Here is a 25,582-nt window from a genome sequence, read left to right on the forward strand (position 1 = left end):
ATCTGACAGGGTAAAATTGTTAATCCGGTCATGATCTATCTGCCCTGAAATTTTCAGATGAATTGGACAATCCGTTGTTGGGTTGCTGCCCCTAAATTGGTAATTTTAAGGAAATTGTACTGTTTTCGCTTATTATCTAGGTTATTATTATAAATAAATATAAACTGTAAACAGCAATAATGTTCAGAAAAGTAAGATCTGCAAATAAGTTAACATGACCAAAATAGTCAATTGAACCCTAAAGGAGTTATTGTCCTTTATAGTCTTTTTTTTAACAATTTTCATAATATTTGTAAATTTTTACTAACATTTTCCACTGAAACTAATGGGCCAAGTTCATTATAGATAGAGATAATTGTAAGCAGCAAGAATGTTCAGTAAAGTAAGATACAAACACATCACCATCACCAAAACACAACTTTGTAATGAATCCATCTTCTTCCTGTGTTTAATATTCACATAGACCAAGGTGAGCGACAAATGCTCATTTGAGCCTCCAGTTTGATATGCGCGTCACTGGTGATTCTTTTGTGGACAAAACGCGCGTCTATGGTATAATTAAAATTTTAATCCTGGTATTTATGATGAGTTTATGTATCGAGAACACTGTCGTGATATCACAAGAGCAGAGTTCATGTCTGCTGTGTTATCGGTATTGGTCAGAACCAGATGGTTATGTCACCATTAATTTCGCCAGTCAGAACTAAAGAAATGATTTGGCTGATTTACATAAAAGTGTAAATGAATACTCTGAATCTAAAAAGTAAAAACACAAAAATACCGAACTCCGAGGAAAATTCAAAAAGGAAAATCCAAAATCAAAAGGCAAAATCAAAAGTCCAAACACATCAAACGAATGGATAACAACTGTCATATTCCTGACTTGGTACAGGCATTTTCTAATGTAGAAAATGGTGGATTGAACCTGGTTTTATAGCTAGCTATACCTCTCACTTGTATGACAGTCGCATCTAATTCCATTACATTGTCAACGATGTATGAACAAAACAAACATACTCAAAGAGTAAAAATGTCAAAAATAGGGGTAGAGCAGTCAATATTGTGTTATCATCTTAAGATCACTATAAAAACAACAAATGTAACGAAAAATCACAAAAAGGCATACATCAAATTAGAGATAGATGCAACATCTAGAATACATATACATGTACATCACAACTTGGAATAGTAGGTTTAATAAGCGCTCAACGGAATATAACTTCCGATGAATGAAAAAAAGATGAAAAAGAATATCGTCATACCAAGGGCATGATAGATGAGCGGAAAGAGGTTTACTATCGATGTCGTATGCAAACTTTATTAAATGCAAATCGGGGGTGAAAGTGAGTGCTGATTAGTGTGTATGTACACAAGTGGAAATTGCTATTCAATAGACAAAGTCGAATTTGAATACCATTGTGTCTAAAAACAGAAATCAAATTCGCTGAAAACTATTTTGCGAAGAGACTATTTGCCATTTCAAAATCCATCCCTTTCTCTACTACTGAAATAATGGCTCACGTGGAGAATCTCTTAGATCGGTCATCCGTCAATCGTTAAGTTGGACGTTAAGTATGCGACCTACTGGGTTCATCCCACCCTATGCTGACCAACTCTTACTTGGTCTTGGTATAAGTGCTATTGTCCACTTTAGAGGCCTCAGTAACCTCTCCCTCTGGTTTAATGGCCAATGTGCAAAATCTGTTAGTTTGGTCAGCCGGATGAAGTAAAGTTTGACTATTTGACATAATCAGTACCCCATTACCTACTGACACAATATTGTATTGGTCTAGGGCATAGTTAGTTCTATGGGAGATATGTGAATTAGCGGCCGTTTCGTTATTCGTCATTTGATATTCTTTATCCAACCGGCTGCTTACAGTCGTTTCGATATTGAAATTTGGTTAAAAATCCAAACAAAATTAAAATATTCGATAACTTTAAAAGCATGATTTTCATATATAAGAGGAGTCAAAAGATATGTAAGAAATTGTCTAATGACTCCTTCAAGATGTTGCAAACTATCATTGTCCTCAAATGTAAACCCTTATGCGAGTCGAGATTTGTGTTTATGAAATATAGATCTTTATCAATAAAACAACAACAAAGATGTAACTTTACATATATTATTTATCAAAACAAAAACAAAACCCGATCACGCTAGAAACATTTAGAAATAGTTCTGGAAGGACAAACATAAAAGACATTTTAAGCGAAAACCTACTGAAGACCTCTTTAATGACAGTGAGACACACCTGGTCTTTCAATATTGATAAAGTTCGACTACTAGTATGTATATGTTACAGTGAATCTGTATAATCAGGGATTATGTAGATTCTCTTAAATTTTGAGGGATTATGTATAATCACTAGAAAAAAACGTCAGGGTATAACAGAATAACATAATAACAGAATAACTGAAATCATACTAAAATATATAACATATTGAAATATATTTTTTAAAAGTTAACTGTAATATATGTAAATAATAACCTTTACATTTAAAAACGTTAGGCATAATATATTAATATGAAAGAAACAGAAATATTGAAATGTCAAACACAATATAATTAAATGATATGAAAAATATATATAGAATAATTGATGTTTTGTTTTTAATACTGACTTTATCAGTAATAATATCAAGCAAGCCCTTTTTCGTACTGACTGTATCAGTATTAATAATTTGAAGAGAGCCCACGCGGGCGGGTTGATAAAGTCTGTATGAAAATATCAAATGGCATAATGATTATTCTTTTTATCGTATTGTTTTAGTATTGGTTTTTAGGTTGAGAATATGAAATAAAATGAAATTGTTATCAAAACTATTTTTATGCGTACAATCATTTTGACAAATGTTTATGTTCTGCACAATGTTTTAAAAATAAACATTTTATTTACAAACTAAATTTGAATTTCATCTTCTATTATATATTTGCCCTTCTTTTTTACAGACATATCTATCAAATTCACATCTGTTTTTACCACAATATCAACATTGAAAAAAACCTTGTCCGCCATATCAGTTCAGATTTTACGGCACGTCTCAGAGAGAAATAGAGTTTTCAGCACAAACATCTGAAGGTACCAATGAATTGAAATCAGCAACCGCAAACTGATTTCTTGTATTAAAGATCCCAGCAGGATTCCATCATATATGGCAAGGCGATATCCTTCTTCAGTCTTTTCGTGAATAATGACCATTATATTATGGGATCTCCATTTCCTGGAACCACTAGTGTTATTGTTTTGAGATATGCATATGTTGCATTTTGTTTTTCCTCTGCAATTTGCTTTAACCTTTGTTTATACTTTTAATTAAAAACTCAACAAAATGAGGTTCAACACTTGAATAAAGTATAAAGGGGAAAACTAATCACTTAGATTCACATATAAGGTCCGGAACCACAATTGTCGTCCTTGATTTTCGTTGACGAATATAGTCCCTAGTGTTGACAGATGGTTACTTGCCATTAATTTGTATACCCCTTCCAAATTTATTTCTCCATGTTTAATGCCTCAAATTGTAAGTAATTATTGGCCGGGTGAAATTACACTGTAAAAACATTTGGGTCCAGAATTTTATAGGAAAATAGCGATTTGATCCAGCTGAAAAATGGTTAAAAATTACCACTTCGGAAGTTTTCTAAAGATTTCAAGACACCCTAAGATTGTCCATATTTTGAGTGAGAGCCGATGAAAGTTTCTATAATTTGATATGATTTGCCCCAAAAGTAGTACAACACACTGTAAAAATTTCATTGAGAAAGCGCAGGTTAGATTTTTTTCAATTTCATTTATGTTCTAAAAGAAATGTACTACGAAATAATTGTGCTCTCAGACCATAAGTAGATCAGGAATGAAAACTGTGTCAGTTTGATATTCAAAATATGCACGAAGGATAAAAGCCGATGCGACAGGTAAATTCAGTCATCCAACGTCAAAAGCGTAGCACTACTAAAGATGTATACGCAAGTTTAAGTGAAATGTCAAAAGAGGGGGGGGGGGGGGGGGGGGTGTTCTCAATGTTTTTACAGCGGTCATTTGAAGATTGATTAATCAGGGAGATCTAGCATACGCCCTGTGCCCTTCTATCTTATTGTTTGACGATTGTTATTTGGAAAGTGACACTTTAAGCCCTTCGTATGCATCGAAGATTATATTTCTCTTGGAAATCCTTTTCATAGCATCCGTATATAAACAAAAAATAGGCAAAATTATCAAACTGTATGGATATTGAAACACCAGGAGGGCCACACTGTTTTTTCAGTTGTCTCCGGTATATTTTTACTATATATTTTGAATATCGAACTAGCACGTGTAGCCCTTTATAATTATAGAACGAGAAGGATTTCTAATTCCTTGTTATATCATGTATATCTATATATCAACCAAATCTATGTGTAATATTAAGGAAATTAATAGACCAGGAAGATTTAGCCAACACCTGTACCCATCTATCTGAATTCATACGATTTCCATTTGAAAAGTAACACATTAAGCCCTTCGTACATATCGAAGATGGTATTTTCCGGGAAATCCTTTTGTAGACGAAAGGCGCGTCTAGCGTACTAAATTATAATCCTGGTACCTTTGATACTTATTTGAAAGCATCTTTTTATATACGAAATAGGCAAGATTAACAATGGTTATGTATAGTGAAAGACCGAGAGGTCTCACTCTAGCGGTCTCTGTTAGATTTTCGCTATATATTTTGAATATCAAACAAGCACTTAGAGTTCACCAGAAATATAATTAATATTTAGTTAATCAAAAATATATTTAGGTTTGGCTTTTCCAAATTTTTCAAATCATATTTTCTAGTCTGACTAGAGTGACGTTGCTGTTGGTTTTTTTTTCTTTTAACTTTTTGTCAAAATATCATCTTTTCAATGAACATATCAGATTATATTTCTGTCAGCATTGAAAAGACGAATATCCGGGGTAAGTAATGGTTAATATTTGAGGGCGAAGATTTACGATAACGTCAGCTTGTCGGCAAAAAGTATTTCCTACATCTCTTAATTTGAATTCCTTTTAACTATTACTATCATGCCGTTTAAAATTGACTAATGTTTACTCATTTTTTGTGCTTAACCAAACTTAAATTTATTATTGATGATTCAGTGTAAATCATTTCACTAATGACAAACTATCAATGAATTGTTTTTTTTTCGATCTATGTGAATAGAGGCATCAACCTTTTTATTTACTTTCATTTTAATGATGTTATGAGACGCAACCCTTACAGAAAGTGCACAAGAAGCTCATAACAACATACTTAATTTCTCATTTTGGATCATTACGGCTGGTGGCAGCAGTCGCTTTACTCCCATCCCCCTACGGCAAATTCTTGACCGCAGGTGGCTAGATTGAAATCTATTATCCATATCTTCAACTCGTATTAGTCCCTGGGTGAGAAAATGCACCTGAAGACTCCACTGGCCTTCCAAAGTATGAGGTACCTATACAGTTATGGATTTGGGCTCATTTTTCAGTCTTTCTGTACAGTTCCCTACGGAAAAGTTTTTTCCCACACCTAGTGGGAATGAAAGCTTGTCCCAGACCATTTTATTCATGAAAATGCCCAGCTGGGAAAGTGCACCTGAGGCTTATAACAACATACTCAATTTCTTCTTTTGGATCATTACGGCTGGTGTCAGCAGTCGCTTTACTCCCATCCCCCTACGGCAAAGTTCTTAACCGCAGGTAGTTAGATTGAAAGCTGTAATCCATATCTTTAACTCGTATTAGTCCCTGGGTGGGAAAAAGCACCTGAAGACTTCACTGGCCATCCAAAGTCTGAGGTACCTATAAAGTTATGGGTATGGGCTTATTTTTTCAGCCTTTCTGTACAGTTCCCTACGGAAAGTTTTTTTCCCTGCACCTAGTGGAATTGAAAGCTTGTCCCCGACCCTTTTATTCATGAAAATGCCCAGGTGGGAAAGTGCACCCGAAACTGACAACAACATACTTAATTTCTCATTTTGGATCATTACGGCTGGTGGTAGCAGTCGCTTTACTCCCATCCCCCTACGGCAAAGTTCTTGACCGCAGGTGGTTAGATTGAAAGCTATAATCCATTTCTTCAACACGTATTAGTCCCTGTGTGGGAAAGTGCACCTCAAGACTTTACTGGCCATCCAAAAGTCTGAGGTACCTATACAGTTATGGATATGGGCTCATTTTTCAGTCTTTCTGTACAGTTCCCTACGGCAAAGTTTTTTTCCCACACCTAGTGGAATTGAAAGCTTGTCCCCAACCCTTTTATTCATGAAAATTCTCAGGTGGTAAAGTGCACTGGAAGCTGACAACAACATACTCAATTTCTGATTTTGGATCATTACGGCTGGTTTTAGCAGTCGCTTTACTCCCATCCCTCTACGGCAAAGTTCTTGACCGCAGGTGGTTAGATTGAAAGCTATTATCCATATCTTCAACTCGTATTGGTTCCTGGTTGGTGTCCAGTGTACATTCTTTTTGCAAGCCTCGGAAGCTCCATTCGACAAAATTCGCCACCGTACATGGCTCAAATGAAAGGTTATAAATTAGAGCAGGGCCCACTGAAATGATTTTTTTTGGGTTAAAACCTTCTAGGAATTGAATCCTACCTACACCTTCTCAATAATATCCAAATATTAAAGAAAAATTCATTGGCTCTAACTCCAAATATGGATATTTTTGTGTTATGAGGGTCCTGAAATCTTTTAAAAGCTTTCGATGTGCTATTTTTTAACCTCTTCTTATTAACCGGACCAAATCACTACTTCACTTTAAAATTCTTGACCCAATTTTTTTTATAATGTGCTTTAATCCCCATACTTGCTATTTGAGGCATAAAACATGAAGAAATACATTTGGATGGGGTATAAAAAATGCAAGTAACACACTGTCCACACTAAGCACTATATTCGTGGACAACGAAAAATCAAAGGACGATAACTGTGGACTCGGACCAATTGAGGATGTCGAATGTATAGAAATATTTACGCCAGGCTTCAAAAGACCCATCAGTGACGCTCGAATAAAAAATTGTTAAAAAAGCAAAATTAAGTACGCAGTTGAAAAGCATTGAGGACTAAAGACTGCTTAAAGTTTTGCCAAATACAGCTAAGATAAGATAGCGCTCTCATGGTTAATTTGTATAATAAGAAACTTACCACAACAGGTGTCAAACAATACAGAAATAATCCAAGACACAAAAATCTGTACAACTTCTCCATTATTTCAGTAAACATTCAGATATACAAATTGGTGAATATGTTTTGTTTCCCCATCATAAGTTGAGATTTTCTGTTGGGAAGTGATGATAAAAGTTAACCAATCTTCATTTATACTCTAGTTCAGGGAAACAATGCGCATGTACAAGATCGGTCGTGATTTTGAGTTATCGACTAATTAGGTACGAGATTTGACGAACTGGGGGCATTATCATTTTATTGATATATCAGATCGGCATAGTTATTACTGTAGTCAGATTAATGAATACTTTATTTTCAAGAATCATATACATGCTATGGCAAACGAAACTATATACAATACATGACACAGAAAAGACAGCAGAAAACAAAAGTTACAGAGTAAACAATAATATTATGACAATTTACGTGATCTATTTTTCCAAGCTGCATTTAAATAACTGCATAGTTTTACTGTCAGAGATTTAGAATAAATTATCTAACTTGTGTGCCGATTTGGCCAAGAACAGTAGGATAAATATAAAATTTTATACGCACAGATCTGTTATACGTTGAACATGATAAAACAAAATGATATTCGTCCTCCAAAACATTCATATTTGAACATATACATATTCTATTATCTCTTTGAGTATTTTGATAACGACCAACTTCAACATTTAATCTAAGTGTGCCGCTATATATATATATACGCAAATTTGTTAATATAGATACATTACAATGAAAATCTAAGTATATTTCAAAACGAAGTACTAGTTTATATCCTTTATAAATACAAAGTTTGTTACATTCTTCTTAAGCTGAAGATTACACTGACATATTAAAACAGACGTTTCTGACCGTTACGTTAATTAATCTTAACTACAAAACGGTTTGATATGTCACCTGACTTTGGGTGATACTTTCACGCAAAAATGGAGAGATTCATGGTGTGATGTTCACTTAGCAGATCGTCTATATATTAAAGAAGGTATGGGTGCTATTTCATTATCATATCTTAGGCACTGATCTTAGGTCATCAAAATAAAAGTCAATCAACACCTAGGCCCTATGGTATCATAAAGTTTTACACTTATTATACCTTTAATAATCATAATCATGTTCTGACAGTTAGGTACCATTAAAATATGTGTTCAAAATGCTTGTCCTGGTTGCATGCGTGTAATAAATTTACATAAAGTTTATTGTGCTTAATTGAAATACATCAGATATTGACAATTTTTGAAAGGAAGTGGATCTGGGTCGTTCAGCATTTTATTTTGACTTATTGTGAAGCATGCATAATATTGTATACAGAATATCTAATTTATTTCAATGAGATTAAATAAGATCTTAAACAGAATAAATTTAAAGATACTTTATGTATTTTTGTTGTATCTCTCGAAAGTAAATTTTCGCACATTTGATATACATAGTTTTGATTACATACTTTTAATGAACTATTGTGGTTTTTTTTTTGTGTCAGAAATTCACGTTAATATGTAGAAAAATTATACTAAATGTGAAAAAATATTTTTATATTACAATTACTATAGAAAAATGACCCCTCCCTTAGGCAAAAAATCGTATTATTGTCGTCATGTCGAAAGCAAGGAGGTTTTTAAGAGTTACGGGTGAAATAACTGCCTACTTGGATCTTTTGACATGCATCCTTCTTTTCGTGAAAGCGATACTTGGCGATCCTAGATCCTAGCATTTAGGTTCAGTCTGTGTTAAAGATTGATTTGTTTTTCATCAAAATCGTTGTCAAACATAATGAAATTTCGTGAAATTGGGACATAGTCTTCTTTATGTCCAAAATACAGTATCCAGGGCAACATTTTGCAAATATTTATTTTTATTTTCCCGTATTTTATTACTAGATGGACTTATTTTTTCCTGAACAGTTAATTTCATGTTTTTCATGCAGTCATCAATAACCGTTTTGTTAAATCGCCCAGTTGCAAGTTGAATGCGTATCCATGCAGGTCAAGATCATGATACTGATATATGAATGTTGTAACTGTTAATTTCATATGACGACCTGAAGCTGTTTGATTTTATGGGAACTTATTTTATTATGGTTTGAACAAGGAAAGTATATACTGTTCCAAGGTTTAACGATCAAACTATTTATACAATTTTGAAAACATAACATTTATGAAGCAATGGTTATATTTTATTGAATACATTGCATAATATCATTCATGATATCGACTATGTGTTATGATCAGCATTATTGTTTGAAATTTACAATTACTAAGAAATGCATATAACACTCCGAGATAGAAACCGCATTTTTTTCAATATGTCGCCTAGGGATGTTTGAAATGACAAATGACAATTTTATTACCGAGCAATTTATTTTATTGCAGTGAATGCATAATACTATAGTAGATAAATAAAACGCTGAAATTTTGTCTGTATTCTTTTTTGGTATAAGATGTACCTATTAAACCATTTTGATCAGTGCAGGGTCATATTATTTAAGCATTAATTAAGATAAAAAAAAATTGAAAAAAACGTTTGCCCTATTTCAAAATCAAATGAATTATCGTAAAGTAGTCGATTTATTATAATTAGATGGTATTTTCAAACTGAAACAATTTCAAAGCTCTTTTTATAAATTGCAGAATATTGTCTTTTAATAATTGTTTTTTTTTTTTTAAATCACGTTAATAAAGAAAGAGGAATATATATGTAAAATATCAAATAAAGAGTTAACATAACTCTACCAAATTTAATTCAATTTTTGACGTGCTCCATGATTCTGTGTTGACTGATTATTATTTTTTTATCCTGTAAATTTCGGAAGTAAACTCAAAAGTTACTCACTCGCAATTAACAATCACTGAATGAAATATTATTTTGCGGTTATACATTATTTTTCAACAGTTATACTAGTATACTGATCTGTTCCTTATGTCATAACTTAGGTCCCATCTCCTTTTCACAAATTTGACCCATCGAATAAAACGTATAACCGGGTTTGCACTGAAATGGACAAAACGACGGATGCCACATGTGAAGCAGGATCTGCTTACTCTTCTTGAACACTTTGAGATTAATTTTCGATGTTGCGTTTTGTGTACTATTGTTTGTCTGTTTGTCTTTTTCTTTTTTGGCCACGGCGGTGTCAGTTTATTTTCGACTAATGAGTTTGAACTTCCGTTTTGTATCTTTCACCTCTCTTTCACTTTAATTTCTGACGGATATGTAGATATTCGAAGGACCTATCAATCAAATATATGTTTCTTATTTATAAGTTCGCATGACAAAAAGCAGTCTATATCTAAAATGAGGTGGATACTGGACATATTTCATACGGAAACTTCATAACATCTGTAAATCTAAATACGACTGCAGATCTCGAACTGAACAGTTGGGGCTAGAACGGACATTAAATTCAAACTTATTACCGCTCTGAATTTATATTGCCATTAAATATTTGACACACCATTGGTTTCTGGAACAAAATAAATGTGGTAAAATAACTGAAAAATTTGAAAGTGGAATTTTACCTTTTATAGACCAATATCCAAATTTAAATATATACGGTTAGATTCAGTATATCCAAGTTAACCAAGCATTTCATTTATTTGTTTTACTTATCATGCTTATAAACAATATTACTCAAGTTTTTTTTAAAGGGGTTCGCTTCATGAAAAAGTATATAGGATTCTGAAAAAAAATGTCATACATGATTACAAACAAACCTATGTTTTTTTTAATAATTTACAAAATAAAAATTAAAAACAAATAGTTTTCCAAAATTTAATATCTCAATGTACAAAGTCTTAAAAAATGTAATAATAATTATATCTCAAAATATGTTATATCAAAAAATCAAAACCATATTTGTACATAATTTCTACTATAAGATTAGATTAGATGTTGCATCTATTTTGAACTATAACTCTACTTATAGTTGTAATAATTGTGCAATATAACTTTGAATTTTGATTGTGATACAATTTTCAAATTACATTTGCCAAATACCTAAAATCTAAATATATGGTAAGAATCAGCAAATCAACTTCAATTTTTGTTAATATCAAATAAAGTTAAGTTTTGGAACCCGATTTGAACAAACTAGAAAACTATAGGCCCATTATCAAATATCTAAATATATATTTAGATTATTCATATCGAAGAACCCCTTGGTTTCAATTTTAGTTAAATTCAGTTGTTATCCGTTCGTTTGATGTGTTTGAACTTTTGATTTTGCCATTTGATTAGGGAAATTCCGTTTTGAATTTTCCTGTAAAGTTCAGTACTTTCTTGTTTTACTTTAAACTAAGTTTTATTTCTGACCCTAATGTGGACCAATTTGAAAACCGATTCCAAAATCAAAAATCTAAATAAATGGTTAGATTCAGAATATCAAAGTTATCAGTAAGTGCCATAACCCCCAAACTATTCTTTGGACGGACAAAATAGTTCTGACATTTCGCACTTTATAGTATAATAAGCTTTACATCACCAATAATCCATTAAAATGAGGTCAAGACTAGATGAATTCTGACAGAAGGATATTTATTCCTTATAAACATGCCATACATCAAATATATTTGACTTATTGCTGATAATATCTAATTACAACCGTTGACTAGAGTGATCTTGAGTGTGTAGGTAAAGGTAATATCTATTTGCCATTTAGTTCACTATCAAGCTACGTAAGCATATTTACAAATGTCTGGTTATGCAATGTATTTCAGTTGTTTCCTGTAATTAGTTAAAACTTAAGTTTTATCAAGTACATCTTTTGTATAGTCATTTTATAAAATTTACTGTTTGCAAAAGTATAAATTATTCTAAAAAATAGGGATGTTCTGGTAACTAACAGAAAACCCTGGTCGTTTTTGGCACAACTTTTTTTATCTTTGGGTCCTCTATGCTGTTCATCTTTGTACTTGTTCTCCTCTTATATTTAATGCGTTTCCCTCAGTTTTAGTTTGTTACCCCGATTTTGGTTTTTTTCCATGGATTTATGAGTTTTGAACAGCGATATACTACTGTTGCCTTTATTTCCCGCCGAAAACGGGAAGTTGATGTAAAGGATGTAGCATTTTGGAATTGTAAAAGATAAATTTATCTGGACTACCATATTGGGAAAATCTCACGATAACGTTCGAAAGAATCAAAAGTAGTATCTTAATATATAAATATTTTCAAACACAAACACCTGGCAAAGCCATGGCAAAAAGGAAAAGAAATACAAAAGTATATCAAACCCGAGCATGGACCGAGGAATAGTTTTGACTAGACCAGAGGGGTAAGCAGATGCTGCTCTGCATGTTGAAAGTAAAATTACAAAAATACTGAACTCGGAGGAAAATTCAAAACGGAAAGTCCTTAATCAAATGTTAAAACGCATCAAACGAACGGAAAACAACTGTCGTTTCTAATCGGCAGGTCACATTTTAGGAAAAGATGACGGGATTGTGGTTACAACAATGCAAATAAAGTCGTCGTCATCAGTGAAACTGAGCTACCATGCATGCAGAAAGCCTCTATCAAGAAAATTATGATAGGAAATTCAAGCAAATATTGCATCAACTGGGAAATATATACTCAATATGCAGGAGCTATTGGTATGTTCCTACATTGAATAGAAAGTTCACAATTTGGAAGCTAAAATCACTTCGGTTGAAGTAAAGATTTCATTTTAACCGACGCTCTTTGTCAATTTAAAGGTTCATGCCACAATATGAGACAGGCTTAACTGTATCATACGAATAAAGAAACAAGCTGACAAGAAGAGAAACACATTTGCTTCCCATGAGAATGCCGATTGTTTGTTGTAAAAAGACTTGCATCAAACGTGACGAATATATTGCCAGCCAAGAAATTTTAAAAGTGTTTATGATCTATCAGTTTTAGAGAATTTTTGTTTAAATCAGTTGTTTATTTACATAGTAAGATTTTTTTTATCCCTTAGAAATTACTTGTTTTTGTGTTGGACGTGTTTTATATGAAACAAAGCAGGAATAATTCTTTCAATTTTTCTTTTAGTTTAACTAAAAGCAAATTAGTGAATAAAGAGATGCGAAAGATAATTAAGGATATCTCAACTCATAAGTCAAAAATAAACTGATACATGTTATTGAAAAATACAAAACATAAACTGTTATCACAGAAATATGTCTCGCCTTTTTGTAATTATGATTATGCAAATGTTGAAATCAAAATAGCAATCCTTTATCATCTTACACAAGTTATGCAAATATTCAAAGTCAATAATCCATGTCTGAGTTACATGGCTAAACAATCTCCATGTAAATAACATGTGCCAATGCTAATACAAATGCATACCAAATACCATTGATTTTTTATAAGTCGTTCCCAAACGTAAATACAAACATTAACTTATAAACTATGTAAACGTTTCAAAGTCAATGAACCATGAAGAGGGGTGTGGCTATATAATCTCCATGGAAACGATACTTGCAAATATCAATAAATTTGCATACCACATAACATTGACTTAACATTATATATAGTAGTTCATCTTAAACTGATCTAATCACAAACTAATACATGTAAACTAAGATAAGTTTCAAATTCAATAGACCATGACTTAGGGGGCAAAGTCAAATTATCTCCATGGAAATGAGATATGTCAATGCTTACACAACTGCATACTAAATATCATTGACCTACCACTTGGCGTTCCCCATAAACTGACTTAATCACAAACTTATACATGCAAAATAAGCAAAACTTTCAAAGTCAATAGACCATGACTGAGGCGACAAGGTCAATTAATCTCTTTGCTTATACAATTGCATACCAAATATGATTGACCTACCACTTGTGGTTCACCATAAACTAGACCTAATCAAAATCTAATACATTGGTGACGCCATCGCCGCTGACGCCAGAAACAGCATACCTCCGTCAAGGCGAGACACAAAACGACGAAAAGACAGGACAGTACACAAAACGCAATAAAGAAAACTAAACACTGAGCAACAGAAACCGTTTTAATACTATTAGGCACGATGAAAGAGAGTAAGATTGTTTAATTAGTTATCAAAATTATAATTATAGACTATAACAGATCTTTGGAATTGTTTGGTATCTACATACTATTTGATTCACGACGCCCCTTAAATAGATATACACATGCTGTTCTTTCCGTTAACATTCAAAACTTGTCTGATTAGGTTCCATCATTATATCCTTAAAACTAGAAATTAAAGAAACAACAGATACCGCATCCTCTGTCTCATTTTAGGCTTATACCTCGAGTTTGACATAGTGGTAACTTCAACACCAAAACCCATGACCATCAAGACGATTTTGATTTTGGAATTAATAATTTCTCCAACTACCGTATAGCGGGTTATTTTCGCGGGTGTAAAATTTCGCGATTTTCATTGAACAAGGTATACGAAATATTTTGGCGGTTATTATTTTGGCAGATTAAAAACTTTATTAATACCTATGTATGCACACCTTTATTTTGACGGAAATTATTTTGGCGATTTAGTTCTGTCCGCGAAAATAAGCGGTAAGTAGTATTATATCAATTGCATCTGCATATGGGATATACATTCCATTCTCAATTTTATTACCCAACTCTTCCGGTTTTCAAGAGCTTCATGATGCTTCTCAGACTTGCAGAAAAATCACTAATGTCTGAATAGAAAGATAATGAACCAGTATAAAAAAACGTCTTGTTCTTTTTATTAATAATTCATCAGAGACATCAATACCTTGTTGATAAATATTTCGTATCAACTTAACAAATTATACATAATGATCTTGAAGTTTAGATTCTATGTACTGATGTTATTTATCATCTTAATTGTGTGTTATAGCGTTCTTTTATCTGTCTTTATGAATTATTAACCTTTACTGTTGAGTCCATTTTGATTTACATCCTTTTGACGTGGTTCGTTACTAAATACCAAACATCCCGTTATTGTGTTAATTATAGTAACACATGCTACAAAGAGGAACCAGTGATCAATATATTGGAGTTTCTTTAGGAGGTAGACTTTTTCAACAAATTTTCGGTATTCCTGATAAGGAACTTTCAGTTGTTGTTTTTTTTTGGTGGAGTTCGGTACTTTTTTTTTTATATTTTCTGGTTCATATTTACTTTGAAGCCCCAATTTGATAACTGATAAAATTATATGTTTATAATTTAGAATGAGTAAAATCTCTTGAAATACCCAACAATAAAACCTGGTATGGAAGAACACTTGTGTGGTTTAGGTTTCCTATATAGTGAATGAAGATCCAGTTCGTCATATATTTGGTTGAAATATCAAAGGAAAATAGATAAAGGCAACAGTAGTATACCGCTGCTCGAAAGTCATTAATCGATTGAAAAAAGTTAAATCCGGATTACAAACTAAAACTGAGGGAAACACATCAAATATAAAAAGAACTACGACACAACAGAAACACTAAAATGCAACAAACACAGAAACCAACTATGATATAACAATGGCCATTTTCCTGACTTGGGTACAGGACATTTTTTGTAAAAATGGTGGTTTGAACCTGGCTTTGTGGCTAGCCAAACATCCCTCTTTTATGGGAATATTAGATATAATACTAAAATGACAACATTACATAACAGGACTACAATACAAATGAATGGAAGAACATACAGGACAGAAAAATTATACACAAATAAACAATACAAATGAACATTTCGACATGCTTATAGTTTTATTACACCCCAGCTCTATTGTTATACTTCTTAGTTTTTTTATTTCCTTAAACACATGTTTGAATAGATCTATTGTTACAAATAACAATGGATTTTAGCAACAGGGTGTGACGAGCGGGGTTTCTGGAAACCCCTGCTTCTACATCCCGAAAAGACAGTCTTTTGTTATTAATAACAATAGAAATTGATCATTTTTCAAAAAACACGAGCAAAAGAAAGTACAAAAAAAAAACATTTTAGGAAATTATCTGGTTTTTTGTTGTTGATAAAAACAAAATCTTTCAAACTCTCCTTTGCTTCAAGATTCAAGAGTTTTTTCCCTGTCATATGTCTCTATTCTAAAGCATTGATCTTTAAAAAAAGGAGGGTTAACTCCAGTCCACCCAGATTGCCCCCTTTCCCCCCAAAAAAGAAGGTTCCTTCATATTCATTTTGTACATTTTTATGTTGAGCGTGTCCAGCCATTTTTAAAGGGGGTTCCAAACCCAGGAAAAATGGGGATTGTTTCCAACTTTATGTCCCCTTTCAAATGCACTGACACTCCAAATAAAGAGGGTTCCAACCCCGGAACCTTCCTCTAGGTTCTCCACTGCCGATCGTAGTGTTTCTCATCCAGACACATTTCAATCAGTATGTCCGAATATGAATGTTTGTTTATTCTTGAGAAGAGGGGAGAGGGCTTTTCTATAAAGCCGTAAGATATTTAAAATACATTTATGATAACCTTAGTTAAGCAGACAAGTACTTTGGATTATAATAATACCTGTATCTTTAGTTGCTTTCAACAAATCTAACGCTTGACTCAAAATGTCTTTCGTCTTATACCCAGCCGTATTAAGTGCCACTCTGCCTAAGGCAGTGGTGAAAACATGACCAAAAAAACCCACCAATTTGACATTGATTTCAGTTCATAATATGTAGTTATGCACAAAAATATCATTCATTTCCATTTTCTGTTCTGTTAATTGAAGATACAATTTGGTTGAAATGCACTAGAAATTAACGAATAAGGGGAGATAACTCTGTGATTTGCTATCATTCTAACCAATTTTCTTACCAAGTTATTTGATATTACCAGACACACACAAACGAACGACTAATACTTTTTAACTCAGGATGATGGTTAGTTTTTAATAGCATGATTAGCTCGGTGTTTTTTTTTTCTAATCATGTTTTTATTTTTCCTAAATTGCAGATTCTTACAAAGACTGGCACTTTACAACTGCATACGAGAATCAAGATGTTTTTTTGTGACAAGTATGTACGAGACGGCCAACCTTGACCTAATGATATATATAAGAACATGGATTTAACGGAGATATGAAAAACAGCAACTTTGACGTTTGTAAAATCTACTCACTAGTCAAAGTTTGAACGAAGATAGACAAAGTAAGAAAGTAAGAGTTACAAATGGGGTTTCATGTAAAAATATAATCTTATAAATCATGGTTTGATATTGTCAATAAATATGCTATCCGTTCCTTTTCATTAAATAATCAATGTTAACAAATACAGGATGAAGCATAGGGTGTACGTTAGTTATACACCCCGGGATACGTCTTGTCTTGATAAGAAACACCTCCGGCCTCCGGCCGACGGGGTTTCTTTTCCAGAAACACCTATCCCTCGGTGTATAACTATTACAGAAACACTAAAGTGCATAAAAACAAACGGCAATGCAATACACAAAGACACGAACTATGAGATAACAATTGTCATTTTCCTGACTTGGTAAAGAACGTTTTAAGAACAAATTGTGGGTCCAACTTAGTTGTGTAGCTAGTCAAACTTTCCACTGTTATGGCAATGTTAAATATAACATTACAATGGCAGCATTACATGACAGAACTACAATACACATAAGCGGAAGAACATACAGGAAAAACAAACACACAAATAAACAATACAATAGAACAATACGACAGGCTAATAGTTATTAAAGATACCAGATTCATAATTCAATACGCCAGATAACAACTGTCATTTGGTTATGGTTATTCGGGATTTCTTTCTTAGTGTCGTGAGGATATATGTGGAGTTTTCAAGAGAATTGTTAATATCTAATGCAATAATTAAGTACTTTATGAAAGTGACTTTCACACAAAAACGATGTTGTTTTGGGCTTTATCGAGAACAGTAACACATTTGTTATGGAGTTAAGACGGGTGCTTTGCATCAATTGGGTTTGAAAGATAGATGAAACACATGTTTTAAAAGGGGGTTACATTTCTTTTTTAACTTTTAATTTGTGTCAACGACTTAAAAAAAAAGTAGTTAAATAAACTCATCATAGATACCAGGAATAAAATGTTGTATATGCGTCAGAAGGGTCTACAAAAGCCTCATTAGTGGCACTCGAATCAATAAAAAGTGAAAAAAGGTCAAATAAAGTACGAAGTTGAAGAGCATTTAACTTTATGAAAGTGATTTTCACACAAAAACGATGTTGTTTTTGGGCTTTATCGAGAACAATAACACATTTGTTATGGAGTTAAGACGGGTGCTTTGCATCAATTGGGTTTCAAAGATTGATGAAGCACATGTTATAAAAGGGGGTTACATTTCTTTTTTAACTTTTAATTTGTGTCAACGTCCAGGAATACAATGTTGTATATGCGTCAGAACGGTCTACAAAAGCCTCATCAGTGGCACTCGAATCAATAAAAAGTGAAAAAAGGGTCAAATAAACTACGAAGTTGAAGAGCATTGAGGACCAAAAATTCCTAAAGGTTTTGTCAAATAAAGCTACGGTAATCTATTCCGAAGGTAGAAAAGCATTAGTATTTAAAAAATTCAAAATTTAGGATAACGAGCATATCAAGGATTCAATTCATGTCAACACAAAAGTGATGACTACTTGGCCGGTGTGCAAGTATGCATTCTCGCGTTTAGACAATTACCTGAATCAATCATTATTTCGAAGGTTGTTTTATAATTGATAGATTTCGGCTGAAAATATTTTGGGGCGTGGGCAAAAGACATTTCACATAGAAGTGTTATTGATAATGCTTAGTTTTAAGAAATTATGTTTACAAAAACTTTCCAACCTTCGCTTGGGTTGAACGAAGTTCAGATACAGTTTGTTGGATGTTGATGTCTTGCTAGCGGGGAAAGAAGAAACAAATCAGGTTAACAACTTAAAACTAACCAATATAAAAAAGAAGCTGTGGTATGATTACCAATGAGACAACTATCGACAAAAGACCAAAATGACACAAACATTAACAACTATAGGTCACCGTACGCCCTTCAACAATGAGCAAAGCCCATACCGCATAGTCAGCTATAAAAGGCCCCGATAAGTCGTGTGAACTTGAAGCGAGTTCATGTTATTTGGTAGGATCAGGTCAGCCGTTAGCTCTTGAATACCGACTGAGTCGGTTAATGTATATCTCATATGCACGCGAGGTTTGTACATATCAACTTAGATGGAGAAAATTGATAATTTAAATTAACATCGGTTCATCTTATGCCAAATTCGAGATATAAGTATGAAAGTGAGACAGAGGAAGCCGTGTCTTTTGTTTCTTGCAAGTGAATAATTTGACCTCATTGATTCCGTAGTCCTGTGAACTTCAAATCAACCCCTAAACTAGAGATTGATAACGCATGCATTGTGTGTGTTGATTATTTAAAGGAAAAGAATGTCACCATTGAAAGTGAAACAAAACTAAATCATTTGGTTGCCTGATTCAATCCACAAAACATCATTCTTATTCAGGTAAAACATAAAGGCAGCAGTAGTATACCGCTGTTCAAAATTCATAAATCAATTGAGAAAAAACGAATCCGGGTTACAAACTAAAACTGAGGGAAACACATAAAATATAAGAGGAGAAACACTTAAATGCAACACACACAGATACGAACTATGATTTAAAAATGGCCACATTCCTGACATGGTACAGGTAATTTTAAGAAAAAAATGTGGGTTAAACCTGGTTTTGTAGCAAGCCAAACCTACCGCTTTTATGGCAATGTTAAATATAACATTAAAATGACAACATTACATGACTTTACTACAATTACTACAATACAAATAAATGGGAGAACATACATGACAGAGAAACACACAAATAAACAATGATTAATATATGTTTTTAATTTGAATATCTTTAATATGAAATTAAACAAACATAGAAAAATACAATTGCACAAGTTCACTTTCTATTTCTATTAATATCTATATAAATGTGTATATCGCTTATTTACCATCGGAGGTTTTAACTCGATAGTCAATTAGATGGTGCCTAAGACTAAAATACACACGAAACGAAGTTACATATTCTCAAGACCTTGTCCTGTAAATGTTATTTTACACTTTTTCTACTTTGGATAAATGTTTGTTAAATGGTATATGTACTTAAGAATCAAGAAATGTATCTCCTTTGCGCATATCTCTTATTCTTTGTCCGGATTTTTCTTTTAACTAAATGTAGGACAACACAGATAAAAGGAATGAGACCAGTGAATAAGGGAAATGCATGACTTTACTTAAATAATCAATAAATTTCAACTTGAAGAGAAATATTACAAATATCAATATTTTATTGAACATATCATCGGCCATACAGGGCATGTTATATACAATAATTGTAAACAGTTATATAAAGTTATCTGCAGCAGTTGTCTACAAACTGTAAAACGTTTAAGATAAATCAACGCTACAGGTTTTGCATATTTCTTCATGTTTTCATGAAATAAACCAAACATTAGCAGATTATATTATGAACTTATGTGAGGAATATTGACAAATTGACAATTAACAACCGAAAACAGAATTGAACCCTGAATATTTCATGGAGGTCAGTAATGTAGGAGCTAACTTTTATTGGTATATATGGACACATTTTGTGAAGAAAATATCAAAAGAGTAATAACTAGTTACAAGAAATAACTAGAAATTTAAATGTAACTATGTTAAGTTAGATAACTGTTGTTAACCATTAATCTTATATCGTATATCACTTAACATATTGCATCAGAAACAGAAATGATAAAGAATACAAAATATAGAAAAATTGATACATAGTTGTATATGGAACAATTAACTAGAAAAAATTAAAAGAGTTATAATAAGTAAAAATTACCATGCTCGTGGGCTCAAAATGATAGACAGAGATATAAATATTAATTGGGTAAAAAACTCATTGATAACAAGACCAATTACCCAATTGGAAAGTCATATCAAAATTTGATTTTGATAACATTGGACAAGCTTTCCTTATAATTGAAATGAACTTCAACAATATCACTGGTATTAAAGAGATAATCGTACGACTATCCCAATATGGCGACGGCAGATAGGTAAAATCTTTAGTCATTTTTCTCAATTGTAGCATATTTGTGTCAATAGTTACCAAGCTGCAAGGTTATTCCATACCATTACATCATATTTGAATTGTAACGGTGCACTGGAAATGTCTAAGCGCTTAGAAAATTGCCGTTGAAAAAATAGGTTTTCAAACATGTTTATTTACGAAAACAACACAATCAAAAGACATAAAATCCTGTACTATATATTTAGCTATATACTAGACAATAATTCAAAAAGTTAAGATGGAAATTTCTACATTACATTCTTCAAGCCAAACAATTACTTTTCTCTTGGAAATAACTAAAAGTCCACTATGCAATATATGTAATGTCATCGAAGATAATGAACATTATTTTTGGATATGCAAAATTCTGAAATCATATTATTAAATAGAATTTGCAATTAAAGGCAAACAATCATCAATAGCGCTAAATAATTTTTTTTAGAAAAAATACACCTGAAACTATAAATAACAACACGTATGACAAATGTTAAGGGCGCAAGTTCCATACCAGGTAAGTCGCCTCGTAAAACTTTAATATAATAATAAAGTGTTATATATGTTATATTGCTGATTGCTTGGCACCCGCAAACAACACAAAATATCATTCAGAACTAATGTATATGTTATAAAAATTATACAAGCCGAAATAGCAACCTTTTTGGCATTAAATTCAGTAGTTTTTATTCACAATTAAATATTGGTGATGATGATGAAAAAAGCACAATTTACACAATATTTCAATCCTTTGGCACTTTCAATTTTCTCTCCTGATTATAAAACCACTTTCTTGTCTGAAATAAAGATAAGAATTTCAATATGATGATTTAATATCTAAACTTGTGTATTTTATAAAGCATTTCGTGATTTAAACATAAATAATAAACTTTGATTATTATTGGATTCTGATTAGTTGTACTGAACCGGTCATATACAGAATACGCCACTTCTTGTAAGGACATCCTTATGCTTCATTATACGTTGGACGCATTCTATTTTTTACTCCAACTGATTTGAAAAATTAAAAGTTGTTTTTTGCTCGTTTTTTTTTTAAACAATGCAACCGATATTAAAGTATTCTTCAGGGGGAAAAGTAATATTAGATTATGAACTTGTCTGACACATTTATTTCCAAATTGACAGTTTTTTTTTATACAAGCATACTCGGAAATCTCCGAAAAATTCCGAAGAATCTTTTATTCCATCAAAACGAATCTAGATCTTCGTTGTCTTAAAATTGGGGTTTTCAGTAAATCATACGATCGAATATTAAAAAAAATCATATAGGTCACAAAAAACACTTAAAAGTACTGAAATAATTCATAAGCGCTGTTTGAGTTTACAAAGATATTTAATAGTGTAATCTTTTAAAGATTACATTAAAGTCATATGAAACGAGTGAGTGGTGAAAAATAATGTTTGTCCAATTCTTGAACCAATGCATGTATACATCATAAACTTAATCCTCTGTGCACGACTTTATCATTATTTTCGTAAATATATCATATAATCGTCAATTTTGTTTTCTCTCTGTTTGTTATGATTGAACAAATATGGCTGCTCATTAAATGCCGTGTTTTGAAGCCGAGTTTTACCGATTGTTACCTTATAGTAAACAAATCACAAAAAGCATGGGAATTGAGCACGTGGTGTTTTGTTTGTTGCTTGGTCCGTTTCTGTGTGTGTTGCGTCCCGGTGTTGTGTCGTTGTTCTACTCTTATATTTAATGCGTTTCTCTCGTTTTTAGTTTGTTACCCCGATTTTGTTGTTTGTCCATAGATTTATGAGTTTTGAACAGCGGTATACTACTGTTGCCTTTATTTAACATGTATAATCAGATATTTGTTTATTTCAATGACAGATCCATGCGTATTGTGGTCACCGGATTTTTATGAGGAGGGTTACGCTCGGGTTACTATGCATACGGAAAATATGTCGGCGAATTGCTTCCTGCAAGGAAGCAATTAAATATAAGTAAACTTCTTCTAAGTGTGAAAAATTAAAGCATTTTCCTCAGAAAAAAGTATATGTACAAAAATGTACATAAGTTGTATAATGAAAACTATCCATTTAATTTGAGGTTTCTTATGACTTTAACAACAACCAATAACCGCCTAGTACATTATCACTGTTTCATTATGTATATTTCGATAACACGTCGGCTCATTTGAGATATATTTTGTTTTACAAAACTATGGATAACATTCCGCTGACAAGTTGAAATTACAACTAGTTTGCGCTTTCATTCGCGTTCGCATTCTGATTATACATCTCACAGCTATATATACATTTCCCTTTCTAATTGCTTTTTTTACAATGAATGTATAAAATCGCATTGAATCTATAATTTCTATCTTTTTAAGACAAAACTGATGATTTCAATTTCCCAATAGTCAACTTTCTGTTTCTATGTTTCTAACATTCCAACATTTATATAGAGTATATACCTCCAAATCGATATGATGGTTGCTGCTTATAAGGAAGCTTTTTAAACAACGGTTCCCAATGTTGAATTGAAGTTATAACTTCGAAAATTTTACGGACGCTTCACGAGTTTGTTGTAGTTTATAGAAAAATACGTTTTACAGATATAAACGACAGATATTTTGCAAATGTCGTTACCATTATCCCATCCTCTCTTATTTGAATGATATCACTTAATTAGAGTTAACTATCACCGAAATTGATCTCAAATGAGCAAACCAACGGGTGCAACATCTGCAGCTAAACTGGAATCCGCTATGGACAAAGTGTAGTTGTCAAACGCGAACCAGTTTCATCTTATATATCTTTCTGAACCCCTGAAATAATCCTTGGTTTTGCGTTGTCTTTTTTTTATTTATATGTTGTTTTTTGTATATACTTGTTAGTCATTTTTTTCGATTTTCGTCTTTTTCTATATCACGCTATCGTTTTCTCATTGAATTATTAGTTTAAATACCCATTTGGTACAACTGCCTCTGTTTTTTGTTTTGCCATATCAAGTCAATGTGCATGGTAGTTAATTTTTTTAATTTTCGTACTGCTTCTAATATGATGTTTATTACTTCTTTGAAATAATTACTCAATCATATTTTTAATATGCCTAACCTGCAGATAAGCAGCTGTTTTCTCCTCACAATCGGCTATTGTCACACGTTGCGTCATACAATGGATTTACAAGAGACTGCGCCTTAGTACCTGCTAATTAAACAAACTAACAATAGGCATTTGCAAGTAACTTAGTAGATACTGGAATTTTTTCATCTATCTAAAAAGAGACACACACTCCGGCGGAATACTTAAAAAATAGCAAAAACTTTGGTTCGTTTCGATAAATAGTTGACAATCTATCAAAACAAAGGTCAACATAGAAAACAAAAAAAAGGCACTCTATAGACAAAATACATAAGCAAAAATGAAAGACAAGATTAAAAAATAGACCATACCACAATGACACAAGACCGGAATTTATAAATTCTGAACAACACCAAAAAGGATATTAACAAAATTGGACTAAACAGTAATAGTTAATGTGTTTCCTCGATTCGAGTTTATAAATTTGATTTGCGTTCTCTCAATTGATCCATGAGTTTTGAACAGCGGTATACTTCTGTTGCCTTCATTTGACAAGTGTAATAGTATGTCATGATTTCCATCTTAGTAACTCAAAAAAATCAAACGTAATCGGTTACACTGATTTTTGTGTAAACATATTTAAACCATTGTGAAGTTTTGCTTTGTCATAGGAAATGACTTGACTTGTATTTTTTATCCGTTTCTTTAGAGGACTATTTTATCTGATATAAAAATAGTAATTAAAACACAATTGCCATGCCAAAATGTTCAGTTGCCTACTCCGTTTTAACTGTCGATACAATTTTGTATACAGTTTGATACAAAACTAAGTAACAAATCATACTGGCCCTCCCCTCCCAATGAGTCAAATAAATAAAAACCTAATCTGCTTTATTTACTTTGTAAGGGTGTAGGTACTGCAGCAAAAGACCACACAAATATATCTTCGCCCCTTGCAGAGTCAATAATTTAATTAGTGAAACCCTCATGCTACTTGACACCAAAAACAAATTGGAGGTGCATAATATCATTACACACTATTAAAAAAAAGAATATTGCATCAAATTATGTTACATTTTTTAAGGAGAAGGGGATATCTGGGTTCTCTAAGTGAGCACATGATTTGCCAAAATATTCCGCGAAAATTACTCTACAGAAAAAAGTTTCACAAAAGCATTACTAAGTATATGGTTAAGATTTAATAAGTTGGTGGTTTTAGGAGAAGTTGTGGATAAAAAATGGCTACCAACTTAAAAAAAACTATGGCAAATTCCGAGCTTAATTAACAGTGCTTTAAGTAAGATTCCGACAAACGAGCAGATATGAGGTGCTTAATGGCAT

General features: G+C 32.4%; 1 protein-coding gene across 3 annotated transcripts in view; it reads right to left on the bottom strand.

Annotated features, from left to right (window-relative positions):
* Nucleotides 1–19,949: 19,949 nt before the first annotated feature.
* LOC134692692 (adhesion G protein-coupled receptor F5-like) overlaps nucleotides 19,950–25,582 on the bottom strand; it is a 70,003-nt gene continuing 64,370 nt past the window's right edge. For 2 of the 3 annotated variants that reach the window (XM_063553172.1, XM_063553190.1), the window contains 2 exons: nucleotides 24,275–24,367; nucleotides 19,950–21,978 (listed from right to left, as the gene is read on the bottom strand). In XM_063553172.1, the coding sequence (XP_063409242.1) occupies nucleotides 24,300–24,367 (68 nt within the window). In that variant the 3' untranslated portion in view covers nucleotides 19,950–21,978; nucleotides 24,275–24,299. The remainder of the gene's footprint in view (nucleotides 21,979–24,274; nucleotides 24,368–25,582) is intronic. The other variant, XM_063553180.1, reaches the window with a different exon arrangement.

This window comes from Mytilus trossulus, chromosome 1 (assembly GCF_036588685.1).
Source record: "Mytilus trossulus isolate FHL-02 chromosome 1, PNRI_Mtr1.1.1.hap1, whole genome shotgun sequence".
Taxonomy (NCBI): Eukaryota; Metazoa; Mollusca; class Bivalvia; order Mytilida; family Mytilidae; genus Mytilus; species Mytilus trossulus.